Source organism: Atractosteus spatula, chromosome 9, assembly GCF_055471065.1.
Source record: "Atractosteus spatula isolate fAtrSpa1 chromosome 9, fAtrSpa1.hap1, whole genome shotgun sequence".
Lineage (NCBI taxonomy): Eukaryota > Metazoa > Chordata > Actinopteri > Semionotiformes > Lepisosteidae > Atractosteus > Atractosteus spatula.
In genome coordinates this window covers 41672603-41684909 of record NC_142714.1, presented here as the reverse complement: position 1 = coordinate 41684909, position 12307 = coordinate 41672603, and the positions used below count along the sequence as shown (strand labels likewise).

The 12307-nt window shown below is 43.9% G+C and overlaps 1 protein-coding gene across 1 annotated transcript in view; it reads left to right on the top strand.

Moving 5' to 3' along the window:
• col4a6 (collagen, type IV, alpha 6) overlaps positions 1-12307 on the top strand; it is a 151790-nt gene that overhangs the window by 135685 nt on the left and 3798 nt on the right. Inside the window, exons 37-45 of the mRNA XM_088924586.1 lie at positions 337-408; positions 4188-4307; positions 4903-5019; positions 6145-6306; positions 7028-7126; positions 8342-8488; positions 9206-9322; positions 10034-10225; positions 11926-12212. Coding sequence (XP_088780712.1) covers positions 337-408; positions 4188-4307; positions 4903-5019; positions 6145-6306; positions 7028-7126; positions 8342-8488; positions 9206-9322; positions 10034-10225; positions 11926-12212 — 1313 coding nt within the window. The remainder of the gene's footprint in view (positions 1-336; positions 409-4187; positions 4308-4902; positions 5020-6144; positions 6307-7027; positions 7127-8341; positions 8489-9205; positions 9323-10033; positions 10226-11925; positions 12213-12307) is intronic.

The following is a 12307-nucleotide window of genomic DNA, read 5'->3' as shown; positions in this document are numbered from 1 at the left end:
TGGTAAATATATAGCAAACTTGGAGAGCAGTGAAATCCCTTCCTAAGGAAAAACGGAAAACATAAAAAGGACAGAATAAAAACTTCAATATTTTATTAATGAAAAGTAATGATCAATTGCTTCGCTCTGGGAGGGGTAATGTGTAATTGCCCAGCAGAAAACAACAACATCACAAGCTGTGACAGATTACTTAGAGACCAAGTTGATTTTTATGACATGGTGCTTTATGCCCTAGGTAACCTGAGATTAAAATTCACATGACTGTTTACCGAGTCTGAAATGATGGACATGTGTGTTTCTAATTTGTGCTTTTTCCTTGTCATCTGTCCTCTGCAGGTTTGCCTGGAGCTCCGGGCCTGGATGGGCTCAACGGTTTGCCGGGCCCCAAGGGACCCCCTGGAACCCCAGGTCAGCCCATTCACTTACACCTGGGGGTTCCTCTCACCTGCAGTCTGTCTGATGTTCCAGTGTTCTCTCTCTGCTACTCCAGTCGTCTATCTAGACAGTCCCCGGTGGGGTTCTGCGGCTTTTTAAAACCAAAGTCAGCACCACAGCAACCTTTTTAACAATCATGCCGGAAGTGCTGCAACTCACCTTTTAACTGTTAATGAAGAAAAAAAGGACACACATACACAGCGTCACGTACAGTTCTTTTCGGACCCTATGCAGACGACACAATCCGAAGTAGTGAGGAAACACTGGGGAAAAAGTCATGCAGGAGACGGGAATGAAGACAGGGGGCGTGTCCTTCGTGCGCTGGTGTACGGGGAAGGTTTGGCCGAGGCAAACAGTCCAAAGAATAAATCCATAGGCGAATCCAAAATACGGGCAAAAGTCCATGGCCAGGTGATCTATCCAAGACAAAGGATTAAAAACAGGAACCGGGTCAGAACCGGCAAGGGGAACAGGAACAGGAACAGAGACTTAAAAACATAATGGAGCCAGGCGCAACCAGGTCCTGGGCTCACGATATGGAAATCAATGCAGAGCCTCGAGTGAAGTGAGCGTCTGGCTTTTAAGGGTGAACTGAAACGGGGTAGGAACAAGGAACAGGTGCGGGGAATGAGGCAAACGAGGAAGGGCTGGAGCGCCCTTAAGAGGAGGGGTTTGCAATCGTCACACACAGTGGCATTAAATAAATCACTGTTTGAGATGGAAGTGTTTCATAAGATGTTGTGTGTCAGAAGAACCTAAGCATATACAGTACTGTAACAGGTTACAAATGAGAGGTGGTCATTAGTAGCTAATTGATTAGAGCATCTTATCCAGTCATCTCTTGAAGGAAGCCAAAGTGTCATCTTCAACAACATCGCTGGGTAGCTTGTGCCAGCCTCACACAGCTTTTCTTTATAATGTACACATTATCAGCATTATTTTGTAATAATGTAAATCAGTGGTTCTCAAACTTTTTGGACCAAGTACCACTCCTAATCCAACCAAAGCATCCAAGTACCACCTACAAGTCATCATCTCATAGGAACCCCAGAAATTCTCAATGACCAAGATGAGCGCGCGTGCACACACACTCACACATACATATAATAAATATTATAATAATAAACTTTATTTCATATAGCGCCTTTAAAAGTGGCTTCTCAAAGTGTTTTACAGAAAAAAAACAGTAACAACAACTAATAAAAAGCACCATTTCAGTGAGAGGGGTGAGCCTGTTTAGTCGAGCAAAGCAGATGTGAATTAATTTTTCGAGCCTTGATACAATTCACAACAGAGTCTAACAGATTGTAAATCGTCAGGCATTTTCTTGACGGCGAAGGTCTCGCGGTGGATGTTGCAATGCGTCCATTCGTTTCTGCAGCAACCTCTCTAATTCGTGCAACTACACCACTGTGTCGGCTTGTCATCGCTCTAGCACCGTCTGTACAAACTCCGACACATTTTATCCAGTCGATGCCATTATCTTCGATAAATTCATTCAGAAGCTGAAATATGTGTTCTCCTGTAGTTCCTATTGGTAGCGTTTTACAGAACAGAAAGTCCTCACGGGATGTACCCTCAAACTCACATCTAACGTAAACGAGCAAATTGATCAAATCGACTACAGACTCATCTAATTGCAGTGAAAAACATCTGCTCATCTTAACGCGCTCTATCAGTGTACTTTTGATATAATCCTTCATTTCAATAATTCTATGAATGACTGTGTCTTTTGGGGGGGCAGCAGGTCGAGCTGTTTAGCAGCTTTTTCTCCACACATAATACGTGTCAGCTCTTTTGCCAACGGTAAATAAGGTTCTTCAAAAATAGTGTGGCTTACCTGCTTTAGCAATCCCCAAGCTTGCATTTTTCCGCGTTTCCGTTTTTATTTCCGTATTTATTTAAAGTTTTTATTTCATGCGCATGAGAGCGAAACACAGAGACACTCGGTGTATTTTTCTCAAATTAACTTAGAACAGTTCTTAAATATTTTTCTTATATCTGTCACGCTTTCCTGTGCTCACAAGATTACCAGCGTTCGTAGCACGTATTTCTATGCATTCCTGTGCTTACAACATTGGCATTGTTCCAAAATCACGCACATTCTCCTTCCTCCCTATTTGCTGGAGATACAGTAGCTTTTTTTAAATACAATTGGTAACTTGCGTCCGTAGCACGCATTCCTATAGAGTGGTATAGAATTACAGAGTATCTCTTGTGTCCACTGAAGTATTAGCGCGCACTGTATCGTAGTACGTAGGCTGCGTATTCGACACGTATTAAAATACAAAATATGAAAACCTGTCCCGCTTTTTCAGCGCACACGACACAGTTCCAGGGTCATTTGGCGTACCACCTGGCGGCACTCCGCATACCACTGCCGGTACGCGTACCACAGTTTGAGAACCACTGATGTAAATTGTAGAAAGTAGAAGTCAAGTTCAGGGCCTAAATTGAAGCTAGTACTAGAAAAACAATTCCAAAGTGCAGTTTACACTGATCTAACCTCTTTCTTTAAAGAATAGGTGTTCACCTCACCTCCTGAAAATAATATATCAGTACCTTCTGAGGTTATTAAACCTACACCCTATGACAGAATTACAGATACATACTGTAGGAAGAAGACAGTCATTGGACTTTAAAACTCTTGAGCAGCAAATGCTTATTTTGTATTCTCTTGTAAGAAATCTTGTTTATTTTAGCTAAATTAGTCAAACATGAAACAGAGGCGAATGCAAATTTAATTTCATTTTACTTTTAAACACACACAAAATCAGATGTTCTTCAGTTTCACCATCAGTCCTGTCAATACGAACTACAGCAAGCTGCTGTTGAAAACAAATTGAAGGTGAAAGTACTCATTCATTACAGCTGGGTCACCTCAAATACATTCATTTCTGTTGTACTCCCTACTGTATTGTGTTTAGGGAATGTTTCATGGCAACTACTGTATATTCTGATTTTATTAAAGAGCTTTTCAAAAAGAAGTATATGGACAAAAACGAAGGATCAGTACTGAAGAAAGAGGAATCTATTGGCACTAGACTAGAATACAAAGATTTCACTCATAAGACAAAATGACTGGTGCCAGAAATATCTTCATATTTGTCTTCTTTCAGTTTATAATCATTTGAACTAAAATTGGTCATTTTTTTACTTCAGTTGAAAGGCTGATGACTGAAAACCAGTTGCCCTTACGCTCTCATTCATTTTTCTTCACATGTGTGCTTTCTCTGGGTTTCTGTGGCAGTGATTCCCTGCAGTCACCATGGAATCAAAGACATGGATGAGTAACATGTCGACGGTACTCACTTGTGCTAACTAACACATACTATACAGCATGACGGCACTACAGCTGCAGTGCTTGAATCTTTTATTTATTAACTCTCAGTGTACATTATGGTCTACCTACAAAAGAACAAACCATGAATACGGACCCTAGACTCCTGTGAGGAAGGTAACTGCAAAAGCAGTGAACTCTGTGGTATTTACACTGTATACACATATTTACAGCCTTAGCAATAAGGATGGAAATCAAATGGCATGTAGGAATGGCCATCTTGATTGTAAAATCAGGCTTTAAGCTCAGTGGTCAGATGATTAGAGGACAGATCGATTCCTCAGGACAGTTGACCTTGGGAGGAGATGCACCTCATTGGTCAACTCTGATGATGTCACAGGAAGCCCATGCAGGAGCACCTGTGGCTGGCATGACCTGTGTTAAAATGAATTTCTCCCATTCCCCCTTCCAGGACTGAGCGAGCCGGGGATCCCTGGCCCTGCAGGGCCTACAGGCCCCAAAGGAGAGAGGGGGTTTTCCTTTTCTGGGACACCGGGCATACCTGGGAAGAAAGGAGATAGGGGCGAGCAAGGTAAGAGGACCGGCTGAGGGCTGTTTACAGAAACCAGAAGCCATGACCACTGTCTGCATGAGACGAAGGACTGGATTCAAATATGTTAGTATAAAAACAAGAATTTATTTCCAGGCTGTTTCAGACATTAAATATGCGTAACTGTTTATTTAGATTCATGATACAATATCACAATAGAAAAGAAGAAAGGTGAAGCTATGATATTTATCTGTTAATGACACGTTCAGCTCTTGAGAAATTACTGTCTGTAGCTCTAAGTTCCCAAACTAAGCTGTCTATTTAGTAAGTGTGTTTTCCGCTTACAGTACAAAATGTTTATAGCAACCGCGCCTTGCAAGAATTAACTGTAGGTCATCAGTTTTCAAATACCTTGAAGAATTGAAGATGAAGTCGACATGTCCTGCTGAGAAACACTGAGCAGTACTTTTAAGTATTAAAAGGGCAACCTGGAGTAAGAGATACCATAGGTGTAGCAAAGAAAACACACTTTTCACCCAAATGTAAATGTGGGGAATTTTCAGTAACACACAAATGTGTAAACTGCTGTGTGAGAGGCTTGGCCTTGATAACAGGGCGTTTCTTTCCTGGTTGGTAGGTGCCCCCGGTGTGGTGGGCATCCCCGGTGCTGCAGGCTCTCGCGGGGGCTCTATCCCCTCCAACTTCCCCGGTCAACCAGGAGACCGAGGACTGCCTGGATTGGATGGGGAGCAAGGTACCGTACCATGTGCTACAGAAAACACAATGGTTACCAATCATTCGGCCAATCTAGCGGGTTTGATAGCCGGTAGCTTTTTAATCGAAGGATCTCACTCAGCTGTTTGGTTGGGCTGGGTTGCTTGTTCCATACTCCCACACCCCTTTGTGTAAAGACATGTCTTCTGCACTTTCTGTAGGAGCTGCAGATAAATAGTCACACAACATGGATTAAACTGATGTGTTTGAACTGTACCACTTGCTCAGGTGAATGAGTATTGAATAAGTACAGAAGAGATGCCATTGTTGAATAAAAAATACTGACTGTAATTAAGAGATCACACAACCGCTACTGCATCCCAGAGATTATGTGATCTCTACTCTTTCCCAAAGGTCATTTGACCTCTGTTGCATCCCAAAGATGGCACTGTATGGCACTGTTCAACATTATGCACTTAGCAGTATTAGTCTGTAATTGTGGCTGTTATTGTGCACCGATCAGTATCTGTGTGTAATTAATAATAATTCCTTACACTTACAGTATATAGTGCTTTTCTGGACACGACACTCAAAGCGCTTTACAGGTAATGGGGACTGTAACCCTCCACCACCACCAATGTGTAACCCCCACCTGGATGATGCGACGGCAACCATAGTGCTCCAGAACGCTCACCACACATCAGCTATCAGTGGGGAGGAGAGCAGAGTAATGAAGTCAATTCATAGATGGGTATTATTAGGAGGCCATGACTGGTAAAGGCCAATGGGAAATTTGACCAGGATGCTGGGGTAACACCCTTACTCTTTTCGAGATACACCCTGGGATTTTTAATGACATAGAGAATCAGGACCTCGCTTTTACATCTCATCTGAAGGATGGCGCCTTTTTACAGTATAGTGTCCCCGTCACTATACTGGGGCATTAGGACCCATATAGACCGCAGGGTGAGTGCCCCCTACTGGCCCCTCTAATTCCTCTTCCAGCAGCAATCTTAGTTTTCCCCAGGAGGTCTCCCATCCAAGTACTGACCAGGCTCACACCTGCTGAGCTTTAATTGTAGCTGTCATTGTGCGCTGAGTAGGTAATTGTGGCTGTCATCGTGCGCTGAGGGGTATGGCTGTGTAACTGTGTGTGTTTGGGCAGGCTTCCTCGGCCCCCCTGGACCCCCAGGTCCTGCTGGCCCGGGCACCGCACAAGGAGACCGAGGTGACCAGGGCTTCCCAGGGCCACCTGGCCTACCTGGACAACCTGGCAGTCTCGGCTTCTCCGGCTCTCCGGGAATCCCTGGAGCCCCCGGATTCAAAGGTGAGGGAGCATGTACAGTAAGCTTGAGGGCAGAATTCTCACTACAGCAGGACCCGCTGCTTATATCTGCTTATAGATTGGAGAATAGATGAGCTTTCTTTCTTATGACGCTTAGATTTGATCTGTATACTAAGTACCAGAATAAAAATGTAATATATTCTGAAAATGGGGTTACTACATTAAACACACTTTTTAAAATAACCTAGCAGGAGTGTGTTGAAGTAGTGGCTGTGGCAGTCTCACCTATGTTCAGCACGTGAATATGGGCTTTGGTCTACAGAAAAGTGGGTGGGACGACTTAGCCACTTCAGAGCTGAGAGCACTTTTTACTGCTGGGAAATATTGCAGTGTCTGAGGTATTGCCCGTGCTATAGTATTGCCCTTGATATGGCCACATCTCTACTACGTTTTAACTAAGTGTGTAAGTGGCCTTTTTGACTGATCTTTTTGATGTGATAAGGTTTGTTGGGAATGTACACTGTCCAAGAATCGTGCGTATCCTCACGTTGTCATGTCAATGGCAGGCAAAGCAGAAATAAGCTGCATGGCAACCCAGATGCTGTCAGACATTGTCCGAGGTGTGGTGTTTGAATTTCAAACTCTTTCTCGGAGAGTCAGTCCTCAAGGTCATGTGTGGTACTCTACAGCTCTGGCACCTTTTTGATTCTGTGGAGGTTACCAGTCCGGGCTTCTGGTTAAGACCTTGCTGTGTCTTCTTCAGGTCAGCGAGGGGACCCAGGCATCGGTGGAACCCAGGGACAGAAAGGGTTCCCTGGGGACCCTGGCTTCTTTGGGCCGAAAGGACTGAAGGGAGTGAGAGGTGAGCAGGGCAACAGTAGCTGTCCTCCCCACCGGAGATTTTCACTACTCGTTCAAAACACAAGTCCAGTAAAACAAGAGCTGCTGTCATAGGGTCCCATTGGATGAAGGGTCTAAGAAAAGCTTGTAAAAAAAGAAAAATATTTAAAATATCTTTTAAGGCTGTAGATTTTCTGTAAATTGATTTTTTTAAAATCCCTTGCCTGAAGTGCACATACAGTAAGTTAGTAAGTTAATTTTCCAATATCTATCTAAAAAAAAAAGCATCAATTTCCCTATGGGATTAATAAACTCTTACCTATCTATCATATTTCTATTATAAATCATGTAACTTTCAACAAGATATTTCAGCCAAAGTTCCACCTGTTCAGACTGCATCCACTTCTACAATTACATCCCCGTAATTGCCCAAGTTAATATTATTAGAACTTATTGATTTACGGTAGGTGAATGTCAGAATTTTTTTAACACTCCACCCCAATGAGTCTCATTGGACATGAGTCCTGGAAGACTTCTGTGTCTGCTGGTTTTATTCCAACCGAGCTGTTAATCCTTAGTGCTAAAGAATACCTTTAATTGATCTGCTAACTTCTTTACAAAATTTTGCTTACCCGTTTCTGGAATAGTTTTTGGTTTCAAGAATACCGGCCATCAAGCGCACTTCTTGAAAAACCTCAGCATACACATCAGTTTATGATGCCCTTAAGAGCTTGGCTGGAACAAACCCAGATGACAAAAAAAGGTTCTCCAGGAACAGGGTTGTAAACCACTGCCCTACTATCTAACTTTTACAATTCATATTTAGAAATCAATAGCCTCATATATGTAAATCTCATTGGAATAAGGCAACAGCGCAGTTTCTGTAGTGATACCTAAAGAATATTGAATATGACTTAACAATGAAACACATCCAAACCACAGCAGGCTTGGACAGTTAGTATTTTTAATGGCTTCCATCAGTTCCCAGTTACATCAAGCAGCCACGTCAGCCCCTTCTACAGAGGCTGTATCTCTGTATCTCTGCCATAGAATGAAAGAATATTGTATTGGTATTGGGTTTCTCTTCAGCAGCAGTCATAGAAAACACTGCTACATTTAAATGTTTAAGGATTTGATCTGTTTGCTTTGGGCTGTTTGTGATGGGCTGGATGCCTTATACCATAGCTCTCTTGGTCCTGACAGGTTGAAGTGAGCTCTTGTATCTTCTGTGTGCTAGGTTCCCCAGGCCCTCGAGGGATTCCTGGATTGTCAACTCCACCACCTGATATAAGGATTCCCACTGGATCTCCTGGATTCCCGGGGCAGCAAGGGATAAGTGGGGAATTAGGACCTCAAGGGCAGCCAGGCAAACCAGGCAGTCAAGGTGAGGGTAGTTCTGTCCGCCCAAGCAGTTGTTTACAGTTCATCCCAGCAGCCAGTACTAATCAATTGCTGAAAAAAACGGCTCTTGTTCTCAGCAACCTCTGGAGACTGCAGGGTGTACAGTGCTGCTGCACTGCCAGGATGTCAGTTTGACAGAGTATAAGGAGCAGCATCTGTACTGAGCAGGGCAGTCTGGGAAAACAGATAACCAATGCGGGGAAGCCAAGACGGGAGTAATGTGATCAATTGAACCAGTAGTAGTTAAGATGCTAGAAGTCATATTTCAGTGTTTTTCTGGAACCTTCAATCCAGACATTACATTTATTGTGTGTTTTCGTCTCTGCATAAGACAGAGACAGCTAAGGACTAAAGTCCATAACAGAACTACATGCTGGGCTTTTTATAGCAAAAATGTCAAATGTTTTCCATACTGCTGTCCTTCCAGAACTTTGGTATTTTAGTATTTGGTTAATCCACTGCTAGTGAAGTACAAATTTCTCTTTGTTCGTACAAGGTGTTGAGCAAGTGACAGAGAATGTACAGAAACTAGATTTTCAGACAATGTCATTATTTGGAATTAAAGTAAAATTTTGCCTCATTATCTATAAGCCTTGCAGTTTAGTCTGCCACTTCTGATGTGTTTATAGGAGTATTACCCACAATAAACCCAACATTCTTCATTTCCATTTTGTAACCTTTTTATGGTTTTATTTTCCAGGTTTGAAAGGTTTTCTTGGCTCCCCTGGTAAACCAGGAAAGAGTGGGCAGCCTGGATTTCCAGGAGTAGTGGGAGATCCTGGCCCTCTTGGCATTCCTGGAGCCCCTGGACAGCTGGGTAAGGGCACCTGTCATAGATGTCAATTCAGCTCTTTCACATGGTTTTCCACTGCGGGCCATAGCACTTTGCATTGATCTCGGGCAGTTGTGCTGTAGATCTACAATATCTTCCCTGGGCGGTACTCAACAGGTCATTGATAGTTTACAGTTTATTCCAGGGAACAACTAGACAATGCTACAAGCATTTAGCTCAGTCATCTTGACAAGATAATAATTTCAGTGAAATTATTATTAACATGAGAACCAAGAATTTGAAATCTGAATTTAGGATGCTAGATTTCTCATTTAAAATATTTACAGTAAATGTTCAGGAGGGATGACAGTAGACAACTTCACTTTCATGTCAGCTATAATTCATTTTTATCTTTTTTTATATGATTTCCCCCAAACAAACTAGTAAAACCATACGTGAGACTTTTCCCCTTCACATTTGTCTTTACATCCCTCCTCCGCCTGTCCATCTACTTCTTGGTCACTCCTCACTCTGCAGGGGAGTCCTACAGTTAGGGGGCTGGCCCTCAGCCAAGCAGGTTAAATGAAATCTCAGTAAGAATAAACATTTTCAACACATTTCATTCTTAGATGTTACTGTGCCTCAACAGAGGTGGGCTTAAGAGTCAGGCATCTGTTGAGGAATGATGGGAAGGCCAATGTGACGTTTACTGTTCGTGTTGTGACCCTGCCTTTTCTCATGCTGCCATGGCAACAGGACTCCCAGGGAAGCAGGGTCCTCCTGGGCTGCCAGGCACCTCATCGCGCAGCCCCAGCATTGGGTACACCCTGGTGAAGCACAGCCAGTCCGACCAGGTGCCGCTCTGTCCACAGGGCATGGCGAAGTTGTGGGAGGGCTATAGCCTGCTCTACGTGGAAGGACAAGACAAGGCTCACAACCAGGACCTAGGTAAGCAGCCGAGGCATGGGAAGATTCAAGCTTAAGCCATAGAAGTGAGGAAAAGATGATGGAAAAAGTAGAAATTAAAAAGTACTATGGAAATAAAAAATTAAACCGGGCTTTTACCATCTGTCCACCTACGATATAACTTAGCAGTGCTTTCTTCAGTGCAGTTCCAGAGAGAAGTTAACCCCCTAGGCTCCACCCAGCCTCACAAAATAGATACACTGGCAGCAGTAAGAACCTCCAGCAAAGCACATCATAATTAATAACTGGCATTGTCACGAGGCAAGCGGACCCATTCCATTGGAGAGCACACCAATATGTTATGTGCCAGTCACACCATGAGGGTGTCTGTGACAGAAATGATCAAGAGCTCTTCTCTTCTGAAACTATCCATATAGTGCTATGTGTATTATATTCCCTATTTTATAACGGATTAGCTGATGCACTACATTTTTTGTAGAAGACAAAGTATTGTTGCATTCGGGACTGCCTCTGACTTTTCTGATTGTCAGTCCCACAAAATGGTGACTGGAAGGGGGAGAATTTTAAAGAGATAAAATGTTTAATGATTAAGCTTGTAATGTTAGTCACGGACACTTAGATCAGCAATTGGAATAGCAGATATATGAGTGTCCCATGGCATCCTGGAGGCACTAGGGACTGAGCTGGACCTGAGATACAGTACTACAATTGGGCAACAAGTGAACCCCAGGCAACAAGTGAAATTCCCTCAGATCCTTGAATTGTAAAGAGTGAGGATATTCATGTGCTCCAGTGCAGACGGATAAAGGGCTGACTGCATATTGGATAACTTCTGGAGGGGTCCAAAGAAAGCGGTTAACTTTCCTCCACAAAAGTGAGCAATAGTGGGGCCCATTCAATGTCAAATTGTCTTGCCTTCAACAACAGAAAAATGTAATTGGTTTAATTAACTCCTCTTCAGTGAAGGCCATTGTAACAGAACAGTTCTTTCCGGACCCTATGCGGACGACACAATCCGAAATAGGGAGGAAACACGGGGGGAAAAGTCATGCAGGAATACGGGGATGAAAACAGGGGGGTGTGTCCATGCAGTGCTGGTGATCTGGGGAGGTGTGGCCGAGGCTGACAACCCAATAGAAATCCAAAGGGGGAATCCAAAACGAAAGCAAAGGTCCATGGCTGTGTCATCCATCCAAAAACCAGGGATTAAAAACAGGTGCCGCGTCGGGACCGGCAGGGGGGAACAGGAACAAGCGCAGGAAGCTAAAACCATGAAGGAGCCAGACTCATCAGGACCAGGGCTCGCACGATACGGAAATCAGATGCAGAGCCCGGAACTGACTGAGTGTCTGGCTTTTAAGGGGAACGGGAAGGAGGCTGAAACAAGGGGCAGGTGCACAGAATAAGTCCAAAGTGAAAAGAGCCGGAGCGCTCTTAAGGAGGAGGGACTACAATCGTGACAGCCATGTGGTTAATGAATGCTAGTAATCTCATCACTGTGCTCAGAAATTAGCTGTTTTGTCTTACACACTTGGAATTCTGCATTTGCTTTGGTGGGGGTGTTTTTAGAGTAATTCAAACCCTAGCATTTTTCTCCTGGATATCACATTTTTGTCCCATTTTTGCATTAACTGAATTGTAGTTTTTAATTGAGAAGTAAGCTTCCAGATGTTTCCAGCCTTAGCCTGACCTTTCACTGCTGGATCTTCCTCCCTCCCCAGGACTAGCTGGCTCCTGCTTGCCCCGATTCAGCACCATGCCCTTCCTCTACTGCAACGCCAACGAGCTCTGCTACTTTGCCAGCCGCAATGACAAATCCTACTGGCTCTCCACCACCGCCCCCATTCCCATGATGCCCGTGTCGGACAACCAGATCCCTCAGTACATCAGCCGCTGCTCGGTGTGTGAGGCCCCATCCCAGGCCATAGCTGTGCACAGCCAGGACATCACCATCCCCCAGTGCCCTCAGGGCTGGCGCAGCCTGTGGATAGGCTACTCCTTCCTCATGGTAAGTGCAACAGGGATGTTTGACACAGCATCCTGGGACACATTCCTCCAGACGCTAGAGAACTGTCTTGGCTCAGCTGTACTCAGCACTTGACT